The 13,696-nt window shown below is 45.2% G+C and overlaps 1 protein-coding gene across 1 annotated transcript in view; it reads right to left on the bottom strand.

Moving 5' to 3' along the window:
* LOC144101499 (zinc metalloproteinase nas-6-like) overlaps nucleotides 1–13,572 on the bottom strand; it is a 47,422-nt gene extending 33,850 nt beyond the window's left edge. The window contains exons 1-4 of the mRNA XM_077634678.1: nucleotides 13,443–13,572; nucleotides 11,769–11,830; nucleotides 7,179–7,251; nucleotides 3,205–3,325 (exon numbers count right to left, since the gene is read on the bottom strand). Coding sequence (XP_077490804.1) covers nucleotides 3,205–3,325; nucleotides 7,179–7,251; nucleotides 11,769–11,819 — 245 coding nt within the window. The 5' untranslated portion in view covers nucleotides 11,820–11,830; nucleotides 13,443–13,572. The remainder of the gene's footprint in view (nucleotides 1–3,204; nucleotides 3,326–7,178; nucleotides 7,252–11,768; nucleotides 11,831–13,442) is intronic.
* Between the last annotated feature and the right edge of the window lie 124 nt (nucleotides 13,573–13,696).

The following is a 13,696-nucleotide window of genomic DNA, read 5'->3' as shown; positions in this document are numbered from 1 at the left end:
GTTGTACACTTTTTTCTTGAGGGATATTGGTAAACTGGCATTCATGATCTCAGCGATCCTGCTATATGCGCTGGGCCCTATTTTCGTTCTAGTTATTTTCCTCTCATGATCCGTATCAGCGGTTCCCACCTGCCATAAGTAGACATATTCTTTTACCGCTTACAGCACCTCGCTACCAGTTGTGAACTGATGTTCCCTTGCTAGACATTTTAACATTACTTTGGTTTTCGTGATGTTAATTTTGAGACCCACCGTCCTGCTCTGCCTGTATTGATCGTGCTTTGCAATTCCTCTCCTGAGTGACTGAGGAAGGCAATGTCAAGAGCGAACTGCAAAATAATTTGGTATTCTCTTTTACCTGTTATCCCTAACGGTTACTGTATTTAATTCAAGACACATAATACCTCCTGTAAACCGGCGGTGAACATCATTGGCGATATCGTTTTTCCCTTCCTGATGCCCTTCCTTATTGGAAGTTTACTTCTCACTTTATGGAGGACTATGGCAGCTCTGCAGCTGCTGACGACATATTCCAGTATTTTCCCATAAGGTTTTCTACACCCTGATTACGCACTGCTAGTATGAGTGCTGACGTTTCCACTGAGTCAAATGCATTCTCGCAATCAATAAAGGATGTATATAGGGGTTGGTTATATTCTGAGGATAGTTCTATCACCTGATTGATAGTGTGAATATGATTGTGGAATATCCTTTACAAAAGTTTTCCTGACCATTTGGATGATTGAAGTCTAAGGTTGCCCTGTCTTTATTAGCTATTACCTTAGTAAGTAGCTTGTACGCAACGGACAGTAAGCTGATCAGCCTGTAATTTTTGAAGTCCTTGGCATCTCCTTTCTTATGAATTAAAATAATGGTAGCGTTCTTACAAGCTTCCGGTACGATCGAGGCCATAAGGCATTGCGTAAATGAAGTGGCTAATTTTTCTAGCACAATCTCCCCTCCTTCCTTCAACAGATCTGTTGTTACCTGATGCTCACCTGCTGCTGTTCCTCTTTGCATTGCTCCAAAGGTTTTATTTGCTTCTTGTTTTGTTACTGACGGGATGACGCATTGCTTTTCGCTACTGTCTCTCCCATTGAAGTTCTGATTACGTTGGGTACTGTATAGATTTGTGTGGAACTTTTTCGGCTACATTAACTATATTATTCATATTGCTAATGACATCACCCTCCGTGTCCCTTAACGCATACATCTGGTTTTACCTATGTCTAGTTTCCTCTTCACCGACCTTTAAGCTACCACCTTTCTTTAGAGCATGCTCCATCCTCCCCATATTAAATTTTTTTTTGTCGGCTAGCCCCCCCTCCCCTAGCTTATTTTTTAACTTCGATAGCCCTGCTAGTTGAATTTTGTCTTTACGCCTAGACACCCTCATGCCTTGGCGTTTCTTAATCAGACATTTCGTCTCCTGAGATAGCTTGTGGGCATCCTGTCAAACCATGCTGCTACCTACTTCTACGACGCACTCTTTATGATAGCAGTGAGATGAACATTCATTGTTTGAAGACTAAGATTATCTTCCTCAATTAAAGCGGAATATCGGTTAATTGGCTTTCCGTTCACTACGTTCTTACGTTCGATCTTCAAAGCTAGGCTTATTCGAGACCTCACCATTCTGTGGTCTCTACACCGCACCTATCCGACGACCTCCACATCCTGCACAATGCTTGGATGAGCGCATTGCATGCAATCTGTTTCATTTTCGGACTCACCATTGGGGCTCTTCCAAGTCCACTTCGTATTTTCTCGTTTGCCGAAGGAGTTATTCGTGATCCGTAAATTATTTTTATCTCCAACGATGCATCGATGCGGCTGCAGCGATGGCGTTGAGCTAGAGCATCCGCCACGTGTGCAAGATAACCCGGGGCTATAATTCCGGGGCCACGCATTTCTCCATCACGTTTGAAAAAAAATACTCCTCAAGTCGTAGGTATTGTATGTCCAAGCCTGGGGAGCGGCCTGATCCCGGCGACCAGAACCGACAACGCACTCCCTCCACAGAACAGGATTTGGCCACCCCGGTGTAGTACTCGGCCACAACATTCTATGAACAAACCAATTAGCCCTCGGCCCTCAGTCCCCAGCGGCGGTGGAGCAACTGACCAAAGCGGGGGGCAGACCTTTGACGCAGCGTAGGGTACTAGGAATCACTGGCTACGGATAGGCTGCCACTTGAATCTCAACCTGGCAACGTTCAACGCTAGATCCTTATCCTGTGAGGCTATCCTAGCAGTGCTACTCGAGGAACTAGCGGGCAATAAATCGGATGTCATAGTGTTTATGAAGTTTGGAGGACGGGTGAGGCATATACAGTACTATCAGGCGGGCACATACTGTGCTATCGCGCATTAGCGTATAGACGACAACAAGGTGCGGGATTCCTCATTAATCAGGATATAGCTGGCAACATAGAGGACTTCTATAGTAATAATGAAATGATGGCAGCTATCGCAATTAGGCTTAATCAGGGGTACAGGCGGAAGGTGGTGCAGGTCTATGCGCCCACATCCAGCCATGATTACCAGACCTTTGAAAGCAGCTATGAAGACGTGGAATCGGCAATGGACAATGTAAAATCACAGTGCACTGTACTTATGGGCGACTTTAATGCGAAGGTGGGCGAGAAGCAGCTGGTGACCAGGCGGTAGGCGACAATGGGATATGTTAGAGGAGGAGCAGAGGAGAGTTATTAGTAGGGTTCGCAGCAAGTAGCAGCCGTTGTAAGTTTTAATGATCGCGTTGATTAAGCGGTCAGCAGGGTCGTCACTCCCATTTGGGAGTGACTTCCTCAGCGCAACCAGCGTGCAGGGTTTGAGTCTTCTTGTCAGCTTTGACAATTAAATCATTCCGTGCCTCTCGTGAGAAAGCTGGCAGGAGTGCTTTGGGCGGGGGCTTACCCTTGCACACCCACAGTATACATTAGTGTGTATGAATTTCAGATGCGCTGCAATTTTAGCGCTTCGAAACGAATTTTCCTTTGGTCATTGCATGAAATCCGTGGCGAATCAGAAGATATCCTGCCAGGAGCGCTATGAAGCTTAGACTTCGCGGAGATCCACACGTGCTTCAGCTCATGAACAGGGATTCGCTCGCCGTGACAGGGGCAGACATCATTTCCATTACGTGGCGCTCAGTACGGAACTAATGCGTTTCAGAGATAAACTGATAACTTGGTCCACTCACCCTTCACCAGGAAAAAGATAGATGTAGTCCCGCTCAGAACTACGTTTCACGAAACGCAGGCAGGTACGAATTTGTATCATCTTCATGGCTTTCTCCAAGACGATGAATTGCTCATCGCGAGCTGAAAGGAAGTTTCGGTATTGATCTTTGACTTACATATCACATGTACCAATATCTCACATTGTATATATCTACACATATTCACAAAATATTAGAAGCAAACTCTCATTACTTATTACATATTGTACACAATTGCATAGAACATTAGACAAAATATTTAAAATATTTTTTCACTGTGTATGTGCTCAAGAGAAAAGTATACAAAAGTTGTATACTTTGCAATTTTTCAAAAATATGAGGAATTGCGGCTCATTGAATCACTGGAAGATCTTGTCCAGTCAAGCGCAAAAGTTAATGGGATGCTGGTTCGCGGAGAACTAATAATTGTAGCTACATGGGCTCGTATCTCAACACCCGACACGTTGCTGCCATTAAAGTTGGCGTCGCTTTTCAGGTAATAGTTTGATTTCCGTAAACTGTGTCCAGCGCTTGCTCGCTAAAAAGAGAATGTCCGCTATCTCCGCCACTGTTCAGAGTTCACCTAGAACTGCTCTTGGTGAAGCTCCCGAGAGGTTCTGCTTTTCGTGGTGCTTGTACCTTGTGGAACTATTTATGGACAGCAGGCGCGTTTTCATGGCAGTGAAACGTAAGTGGTTAGCTGTTCGATGTCAGCGCACTTTGAAGAATCCCAGATGGTATAAATTAATCCGGAGCCCCCAATACGGCATACCCGATTCAATATACCGTTTTAGGACTTTAAACTCTACAACATACAACTTAGTACGCACATTTAATCACATGGTTTCCTCAGTTGACTAGCCAATCATTGACGAAGTCGTTCGATTAAAAAAAAATGCTTCGCTCTCTTTCTGATACCCTGATAAGCCCCCAAAAATTTGCGGCCTATTATTCCGACCATGGGAAAGAGAGACTGTGAGGGGCGTGACGAAGCAAAGGCGAAGAAAAGGATAACCGATAAAAGGTACCTCTTACACTCGTTCGGTATTCTAGTGTTGTACGGAAGTGCTTGCAGATTAATTACAGTGGGGGAAGTCAGGCTGGTGATGACAGTGATGATATTGCAGAAGAAGTGGCAGTAGAAGTAGTTAACCACTGTTTTTCGCATTACACATAAAGTGCCCAATTGTGCTCCATTTGCCACGGTCGGCTAAGCTGATCCCCTTCAAGACAAGAGGCCACCCAGGTACGCCAGAAAAGGACTGGAGATGATAGAGAAAGGTAGGAACAGGATGGCCGAGTGACAGGGACGTGCATAAGATTCCGTGTGTATGATTGCCATAGAGATTGTGGCAGTTGGGGCAGGAGGATTCGGATGCATGCCGTACTAAGAAAGTGTTTGTGGTGTAATTACAAAGGCCAAAAAATGCACTGCGCATTATTGGGCAGTACGCAAGCTCACCCTACACCACTGCTTTCGCACTTTTGACGGCATCGTTACGGTACTTCGAAAGACTACCGCCTTTAACTTGTTATTGGCTGCGAAACATTGTACTACATAAAAAATTCATTAAATGTGTTTGAACTCCTTCGCGGGGTTCGCTTTCTGACTCTGCGAGGCCTGATTACCTTTAAAGACCTGTGAGCAGTTGGTTCACCTTTGAGCGTGAAACGTGTCAATTTTAAAGGGCTATGAGCGCTATGTTCTCCGTCGCGTGCAATAAGGTCTTTGCTGTGCATTACATTCAGGTAACACATTTCTTTCAAAAAAAGCGCCGGCTAGTTTTTACACGTCAACTCTCTTAAACCTCCACCGACCATCATCGCTTGTTTTCTTCTTTAGAGCGACAGCTCTGCTCGATGAACCAACCCCGCTCATGACCGCGTAACCTCTTGCGTGCGGGACATTCACCCAAGCCAAGGTTGAAATGTGCCTAGATAGAAAACAGACGAAGCAAAAAAAAATAATGTCCACGACTGGGAGTCGAACGCGCGGTTGTGCGAACACATCAGCTTCACAGGACGCTGCGTGAGCCCACTAGGTTATCGTCGTAGTTATTCTGCTTCACTGCATGGAAAGCAAAGCCGCTGAGTCAGAGCCCAGCACGCCTCCTGTTGAACCGCACCATACCCTCGAGGTGCGCATTGCAGAGCGTCGCCTTCATCTACTTTCATCTGCTCCGTCCGGCGGCACTGCCCGCTCATCGTCGTCTTCTACGTAGCACGAATTCCTGCTTCCGCACTAATTCGAATGTGGTATAGACTCTCTGTAGTTTCCTAAAAGTTCAAAAATTTGGCCCGGCCCATTCAAGAACTTCGATTTTGGCCGGTTTTGGTCATAATCGATATGCAACAATAATTTATCGTAGTCAATACGACGGCGACCTCGGAACTTGGCCCAGACATTGCCAAAATGCTATCGATCGACGTTTGGGCACAGCTAAGATTAAACACTGCCTCACTTTTTTGCCGCCTTCACTGTACATCAGGGTCCTTGAGGGACGTGTATTTTGCTTGAGGTTTCTGTTAGCTCAATCCTGTTCTTAAATTTTTGTCTCCACTGCTTCAGAGACGTCTCAATTGTTTCATTTACTGCAAACACAATGCCGCGATGTTATCTCTCTGCCATGGCACTCTGCCGCTTGAACTACTTCGACCTTAAGTTGTCCGATGAATAAAATGCCTCCCTCACCATGACTTCACTCTTTTTCATACGCTTTCCACTCAGATTTCGCCAGTGAAAAGGTATCCTCAGAAAGAGCGCACAGAGTCGATCACACTGGTCTAGAGGGTTGGAGCAGTGTGCTAAAAATGTGCTAAAGCGAATGAAGCTAAATCTTATCGCCGCTGCTTTGCCGAGGGCAAGGCGCTGGTGCGTGTGTGTTTCACTTGACTATTAGGCTGCTCTCAAGCGCAAGTATTTTTAATGAAAGTCAATACATACTTATAATTTCGCTTTGATTACATCGCACTAGACCGCTCGAGCGCTCTAGGCAAGTGTGATCGACGCTGTAATTTATGGCTTTGGCCGGACAGTAGTCCTTATGGAAGTAACTGAAAGTATGGAACATTGCTTGTCGAGTGGTGAAATAACGGTACTCTTTAGGGATGCTGCCCAGATTATTTTGAACAAGGTCGTCACTTTTACTTTTTTCTAGAGCGTTATCAAACTAGGCTCCGTTGATGCACCTCTAACAGTTTCAGCTTTAAAACGAAGAGTTGGTGAAGGGAGCTCATCGCCGCTGAAAGTTCAGTACTCTCACGCGCGCTTCTGGCACTGCAGCTCTGCGTGTTATGCGCACCGAACTATCAGTTGGGAACGAGAAGCAACGGACGTTGCATTAACCGGTCAATGCTGTCATTATAAATTCAATCGTCATAAATAGACTCAACGGCGTCTGGCGGCGTTCTCCCGGGGCCCGTCCCGCACCATTCATGCGCCCGCCGTTCGCTAAACCTAATCACACGCGAGTACGTTCATTCCAACGTAATGCTGGCAGTCTTTCGAGCATGCCTTGTTTACGGTGCATACCTTCTGTGATGTTATGAAATTTCTAATTTGTTAGGCGCGCATTTATCTTTGTGCGCATTCATCATGCCACATATCTCAGCTTTGTTTCTATTCTTTTTTAGAATGACTCATTGTTTTCATTCAATTTCTCAATAGTAAGCGTTATGCTCTTTGTTGGCACAATCGACAGCCTGTTCGCTCCTTCTCCACTTTATAGTGCCTGGTTACACCCTACCTGACAAAACAGCCAACGGAAGAAACATGACGAGTTATTAGTGCTACAGGTCGTTGAGATTTTCCCTGTGACTACAGTACGTTTAACGTAAATATTGAAACGTTATGGCTGCCCTGAATGTTATAGGGTAATCTACTCATCGCACGCCTTTGAACGTCTTTAAGAATGGCTTGCATCTCCTACCCAACAGTGAACACGCAGTTTTCTCACCGAGTCTGGGGTCCACTTCGTAAGGTATAGTTGCATCAGGCCACGGTTTGGGAGGCTCATCCCATGCGCTCCTCTGCGGACAATAAAATCGAACCACAGGGAACTTAGCACGTGCTGAGGCACAAATGCGCCACTTGTTTAATATGCCTTTGTCTCCGAAAACACCGTTTTGAAAAAAGCTATATCCTCGTATATCGTCTATGTTGCCGCGGCCGAATACATAGATGGAGTGGACGACAGTGTGCTCTTAGAGCCCCTCTGCCCTAGCTATTCGGCTGATTGGCTATTTTCCTCTGCCAAGGCATCGGTTTTACTATTAAATTTTGTCGCTAACACCAACGATCTACATGTTGTGAGGACGGCGTTGCGGACAGAGCGCTTTTATGTGTTTCTTTTAGGCAGCCGAATTTAAATAATTGTACACGTGTGGACATTAAGTAAACGGAGGACGCTTCCGGTCTAAAACCATGCTCTTTGCTACTTAGCTGGGTGCAAAAGAAGCTGAAATAATCAGTAAGCACCCTCCTGGCTGCTTCATCCGTACAATGCACCACACGCCTTGCATTTGTCCAACGTCGATGTGACACTTTCGCAGATTTTGTACAAGAATGCTGTGAGTCATGCCGGTGTTGTGGGCGACGGGTATCACGTCACGGCAATTCTTCTGAAGAGCCTGTTGTCGCGTTGCCGCAGCTAAAATCTGGATGTTTGGCCACAACATTTCTGCTTCTACGCCATATGGAAGCTACGGGGTGAAAACCATGTGGGGCTGTGTCCGTCACCCCCCAACAAAATCCCTGAATATGAATTCAAAAAAGCAGTGGCAGGCTGCCCTACGCAGCCCAGCGCCTGATCGCCAGGACAAAAACCTAGACATGGCCCAGGGGGTAACAGACGCGTACCCAGCCTATTACCGTTCACCCTCACCTGCTGCCCCATTCTCTTTTGGAATAAATAGAGGTCAATCAGTCAAAAAGATAAAGTAATGCCGTTAGACGAACAGGAGGCAGCACTGGCACACCGGGCGTGTCGCACGTGTTTCACGCAGGTTTCGTCACCAGTGCCGGCAGTGAAAAATGTTCGAAACCTGACGGCTGTCGCGGGACGACGCGACAACAGCTGCTTCCGACGATGAGACGTGATACTGGCGAGAACTTTATGCGCTGTAGTTGCAAAAGCGCCACATTGACGACGAGAGAATGCAGGACATGTAGAGAGAGAAGTGTGAGGTTCCCGCCTGTAGGAGGCGCGACTGTGCGCCTTAAAGCATTTTAATTTGCTTGGAGACCAGTTTGGTAGCTCCGAACGTAGTTCCACTCTGACTGCATGCTGCGTTCGCTTACGTCTGCACCTGCACGTATAATTAGCCCGTGTTGCGTACGGCAGTGTGCGCCAGTCGCTTTTGTGTTATTGAGAAAGCACTTATAGCCGCACGTACCACGTTGCGAATAAAGACGGGGACGAAGCGACACAAGACACCACAGCGCTGTGGTGTCTTGTCTCACTTCGTCCCCGTCTTTATTCGCGCTGTATCGCATTATGGAAAATTACCAACTAGCCCGATCTGCCACTCTTGCACGTACCACGTTTCAGCGTTGCGTCTACCTCTCAAGCAAGGCCACAGTAAACCGTGGAAGAATGCCAGCACCGCCAGGAACTAGACAGCGAAAGGCAGTACATGAGACGCGCTGGAGACGCCGCCGAAGAACACGATCAGTGGAGACGTCAATCGCGCTGTGAGTAGGCGGTGACGCTCACCTACATATTGAGGCAGTTATCTCAATTCTTTTTTCTCAAAAGCAGTAGAAGGTTTGTAGTCCGTTGATTCTGAGGAAACATGGCCAAAAATTCTATACAAAAACATTCTTCAACTGGAAACAGGTTATAAACGTAATTCTTTTAAATTTTGTACAATTTCATGATAACTATCGCTATAAGCGCAGATGTACCTTCGGAAGGCTCGCATTTCCTTGCTATTCTCGTTTTTCCTATCGTCAAACGCGCTCCCCATGGGTTTTCTACGGCACTCGTAACTGTTCGATGTGACCAATGGAAACGCTGTAAAAGAAAGATTTTTTTTCCACTTCAAAAGAATGGACCATTTTCTTCATGTGTTTTCCTTAACAGTGCGCTACATATTCCCAACATCACACATTTTTGTCCGAGAATGTTTCACATGAAAAGGCGTTCCTCCCTGGTAAGTGGACACCTCAATCGCGCTTCGAGGCACGTGGTGATGGTGTGCACCGCAAGAACATAATTTTTCACAGTATTTTGTGCTTAGGAATGCTATAGCGCCAACATTTTGTTTTCTTTTGCAGGTGCCCAATTTTAATCATATACTTTTATGGATTTTCGTTTTTTCATATGACTTCTGATGCTAATAAGCATTAAAAAAGTAAGGAAACAGCAACGTTAACTCGCGTCATAATGCTTTTAACAAGTACGGCTATATATTTTGTTAATTATGTGAAGTGAATAGTCTTCGTGACTTGAGAAACAATAGTCGCAGATTCAATACTGAGGTGTGCAAGTGTTGCAGGAAACAACACCAAATCCTGCTCAAAAGTTAGAGAAGAGCAGTCAGCATAAATGCTACCAACAAGGCTTCAATATATGTACCTATTAAGTAGATCGAATTTAGATCGTATCAGCTTAGTAACTGAAAAGTTCTGCAGTATCTTAGTTTATACACTTAGATACTACACTATCTACAGTATGTTGGGCATTTGAAGCCGACTAAAATTTTGCGACTGCATATTCTCCTCGAACAGTTCGCTGTTCGCGCTAATATTGATTACCCATGACATCAAAGATAGCAGAACATTGTCTTTGTACCAGATATATGCGTCTGAACAGATCAACAATATCTGTGATCATTAAGATATTTCAATACCACTTCCGGGCCGGCGCGGTGGCTGAGTGGTTATGGCGCTCGGCTGCCGGCCCGAAAGACGCGGGTTCGATCCCGACCGTGGCGGTCGAATTTTGATAGAGGCAAAATTCTAGAGGCCCGTGTACTGCGCGATGCCAGTGCACGTTAAAGAACCACAGGTAGTCGAAATTTCTGGAACCCTTCACTACGGCGTCTCTCATAGCCTGAGTCGCTTTGGGACGTTAAACTCCCGTAAACCAAACCAATCAATACCACTTCCAGTTTTCAGCCTTGTGGTACACCTCCAATGTAATGAAAAAGTATATTCAGTTATCTAACGCATAGCTTTAATAGTAGAACCCAATTTATTTCTTCAGATATCCAGCAACAAAAATTTCAAAATCCGCCTTCTGGCGTCGTCAGTTGTGCCAGTTGCGACAAAGCCATACATTTGCAAAAAAAATTATTACTCCAAGCAGACAGTTGACGAAAGCCGCTGACATAACAAGGTGAAACATCATCGTCTTATAGATATTGTGTAGTAATCCCTCAAAACTCCATAGCATTAGTTACCAGATATGAATACCAAACCGCTACAGGCAGTGGCAAGAATGTTGTTATAACTCCTCTTCTTAAATTCAGCATTCTTGCCAAATTTTCGCGTTATTATCCAGCAAAAATGGCTAATATTTGGTTACACAACTAACGAATTTTTATCAGTTATTCTTCTGATGGCAATAGAAATTATCTAAGAGCTCATATTTTTAAAGATTCCGGTGATATGTGCTAGAGCTGCGAAATTGCAGTCGCCAAAAGTAGTCTCCGACCTCCACTGCACATCTGATTGACATAATGTTTGAAGCATATTCTTCATTTAGGGCAGCGTGGAAAACAGAATTCGAGGACTGCACACACACCTAATTTTCACTTTGTACAGTAATTTTCTTCCGTTATATTGACATGCAGAACTCTATGCATAGATTAGTACGTGTAATTTTAGGTAACTACAAATTTTATAACTAAGATATAGATGGATGTCCCCTTGCATGGCGTCCATTTCCTGGCGATGCTAATTATACAAGGCAAGGGGTTCCGGCATGTGCGGCTGTTTGGTGAGTGGCTGCGAAATATATAGGAGGCGCGTACTGTGCAGAGTCTGTTGTCATAATTTACAGCGTCAGCTGTTAGGCGCCCGTCCCTGGCTTTCTCTTCATAGTCGTCAGCTGTCGTCGCTTTCGGTGTAACACGTGGGTGCGCGAGCACCCATTGGTTGCGCCGGTCATCCTGAGTGGCGGCTCTACTTGCATCACGTGACGAATACACGAGTAGTCACGTGACTAAATGCCTAAACAGCTATCGCTGAATCTCGCGTTACATTGTCATAACCGTGCTGTGAGTTTTTTCCCGTGTGTAATCTCTCTCCAAGCTACCCCTTTAGTATTTAACATTTTTTCGAGCAAGAACATTTATATCTTAAGCTTTCTTAATAATTTACAATTGGATCCGGCCGTCAACCTCGATTGAGTACAGGTACTGGGAAGGCTCCCTTCTTAGAGCTCTTATTAAAATATTTCAGGAAATCCTGTATTTTTAGTGCTGTACTTGCAAGTGGCTCAAGAGTGACGTTAGTCTTAGCAATAACTTCACCGAAATGCGCAACAACAAACGCTATTAAAAGACACTTGTTGAAACGTAGACAAAGCAGGCTCACTTACTCCGCCGTCCTCCGGGAGGACGATGTCTCCTTCGAAGTACCCCGCCATCATCGCAAGGACGGCTGCGTATTGTGATTACAGGCTGTGAATGAATATGTTTACAGCACAGCAACAATAACACATGACCCGTGTAGTGCAGAAATTTTTTGAAAATAAGTTTTTCTTCTCTTAGCGTTAGCACCTTACGCAGACAAAAGTATCGCACAGGTGGTTAAAAATTCAGAATCCTGCAAATGTTTTTTCAGGACGACGAAAGGCGAAATGCATGTCGTGGATCAACACAAGCATGGTTTTGGTTTTTTTTTTTTAGGGGAAAGGAAATGGCGCAGTATCTGTCTCATATATCGTTGGACACCTGAACCAATCAACACAAGCTTCATTTGCAATACTGTAAGGAAGCGAAGTATTTGTGGCTTTGTAGAAATACGACACAATTCTGAGATTAAACATTGTTAATCCTGTTTGCGCCCAAAGGTGTTTGTTAAAGATGGGCTACTGCACATGAACTATGAAGGAAAACCTTGTGAACAGAGTGGGTTCGTTCTAGTATCTTTGGATGGAGGGAACACGGAAGGATTACTCAATGGTTGTTATCTCAAGAAGCCCCTAGCTGAACCGTCTATATAGCAGAACTGATCAGTGCCAGAAAAAGGCGGTTAGAAAGGGTAGATGACGTGCATTACCTTCGTGTATCGCTTCCGCCGTCGCATTGACCAAAGGTGCCGATAGCACGATTTGTGCGCCTGCAGTCAGATAGAAGAAAGCGATGCTCGTCTTCGTTGCGAAACGCATGGCTGGGTGCTTTTCCTCGTGGCTACTTGCGGGCGCAGTTTGTATGGGCCACTAAAGTGCACCGTGAAGGCTACCTAGCTCGAAACTTGTCTTTCGGGTGTTAGGGCTCTATCCTTAAGTATCAGCTATAGCGGGAAGAGGGCATCAGTCTCATTGATGGAGGAGGGGCTCGAATCACGTGATCTCACGTCACTTTCCTGTTGAGCGTGTCGTGTGAAAACAAGCTTGCAGGGTGCATGAAATGAACCTTATGACAACACTATTCGTGTCTGATGCAGTCGGCTCTTATTTTAGAGAGCGGATGTTGATGTGCTCATGGGAGCTTTTTACGCCAGTTAATAGAACGCTATGCAGCGTGCCTTGGTGGACGAGAGCAAGGGCACAAAACGTGGAGTACAGAGTAGAAGGCCGTAGCGGAATTACATTGTGAACATGAGCAAGGCAGCGGAGATTGTAGGACACTCCAGATACAAGCATGCTGTGCTTTTTTGTCGTAAATGTAGGTCTCGGGTCAACGGCTGTCCGTGAAAAATAAGCAGGTTGCAGATGAATGTTTTGTATGCCGAAAAAAACAGCCCCAGGTGCAGCTTCAAAGAGGGGAAAAAGCACATCCTCACCACGGCCGCTGAACGGGGCGCTAGCGCAGGGTTCTTTTAATGAGGGCATTGCTTTGCACTGTTAATGGAAGAGATTTCTGGGACTCCACATGGTTTTATACCGTTGTTTGCCCTTGGTCATGCTGTTCATGTAGAGGTACGATACTGGCGGATAGACGACAATCAACCGTCATATTGCCACAATTCGAGAATTCTCTGATGGCTTTTGAAAAAATTGCAAGCTCAAAAAGTTTTGGAAAAAGAACTTTTTTCATGGTAGTTGTACCTGTGCAGTTCGCAGGTTGTCCACAGAGTAATCAATTTTTGTTCCCTTAGAGAGGCAGCCACTGTCTAAAAGATGGCGAAACATCCCTTGACGCCAATTAGTGGCCTATGATTTTTCGGCACCTTTCGCTGGCGGGTGGCAACACAAAATGGAATAAGAAGAAAAGGTACAACATATATTCATTCATTTATGTCCGTAAAAATTATCTACGTTGAAAATAAAATGTGCATAAAGTTGTAATTTTACTGAAGCAA

Source organism: Amblyomma americanum, chromosome 8 (genome assembly GCF_052857255.1).
Source record: "Amblyomma americanum isolate KBUSLIRL-KWMA chromosome 8, ASM5285725v1, whole genome shotgun sequence".
NCBI lineage: Eukaryota > Metazoa > Arthropoda > Arachnida > Ixodida > Ixodidae > Amblyomma > Amblyomma americanum.
The sequence above is the reverse complement of the archived record's forward strand: the minus strand, read 5'-3'. Positions and strand labels throughout refer to the sequence as shown.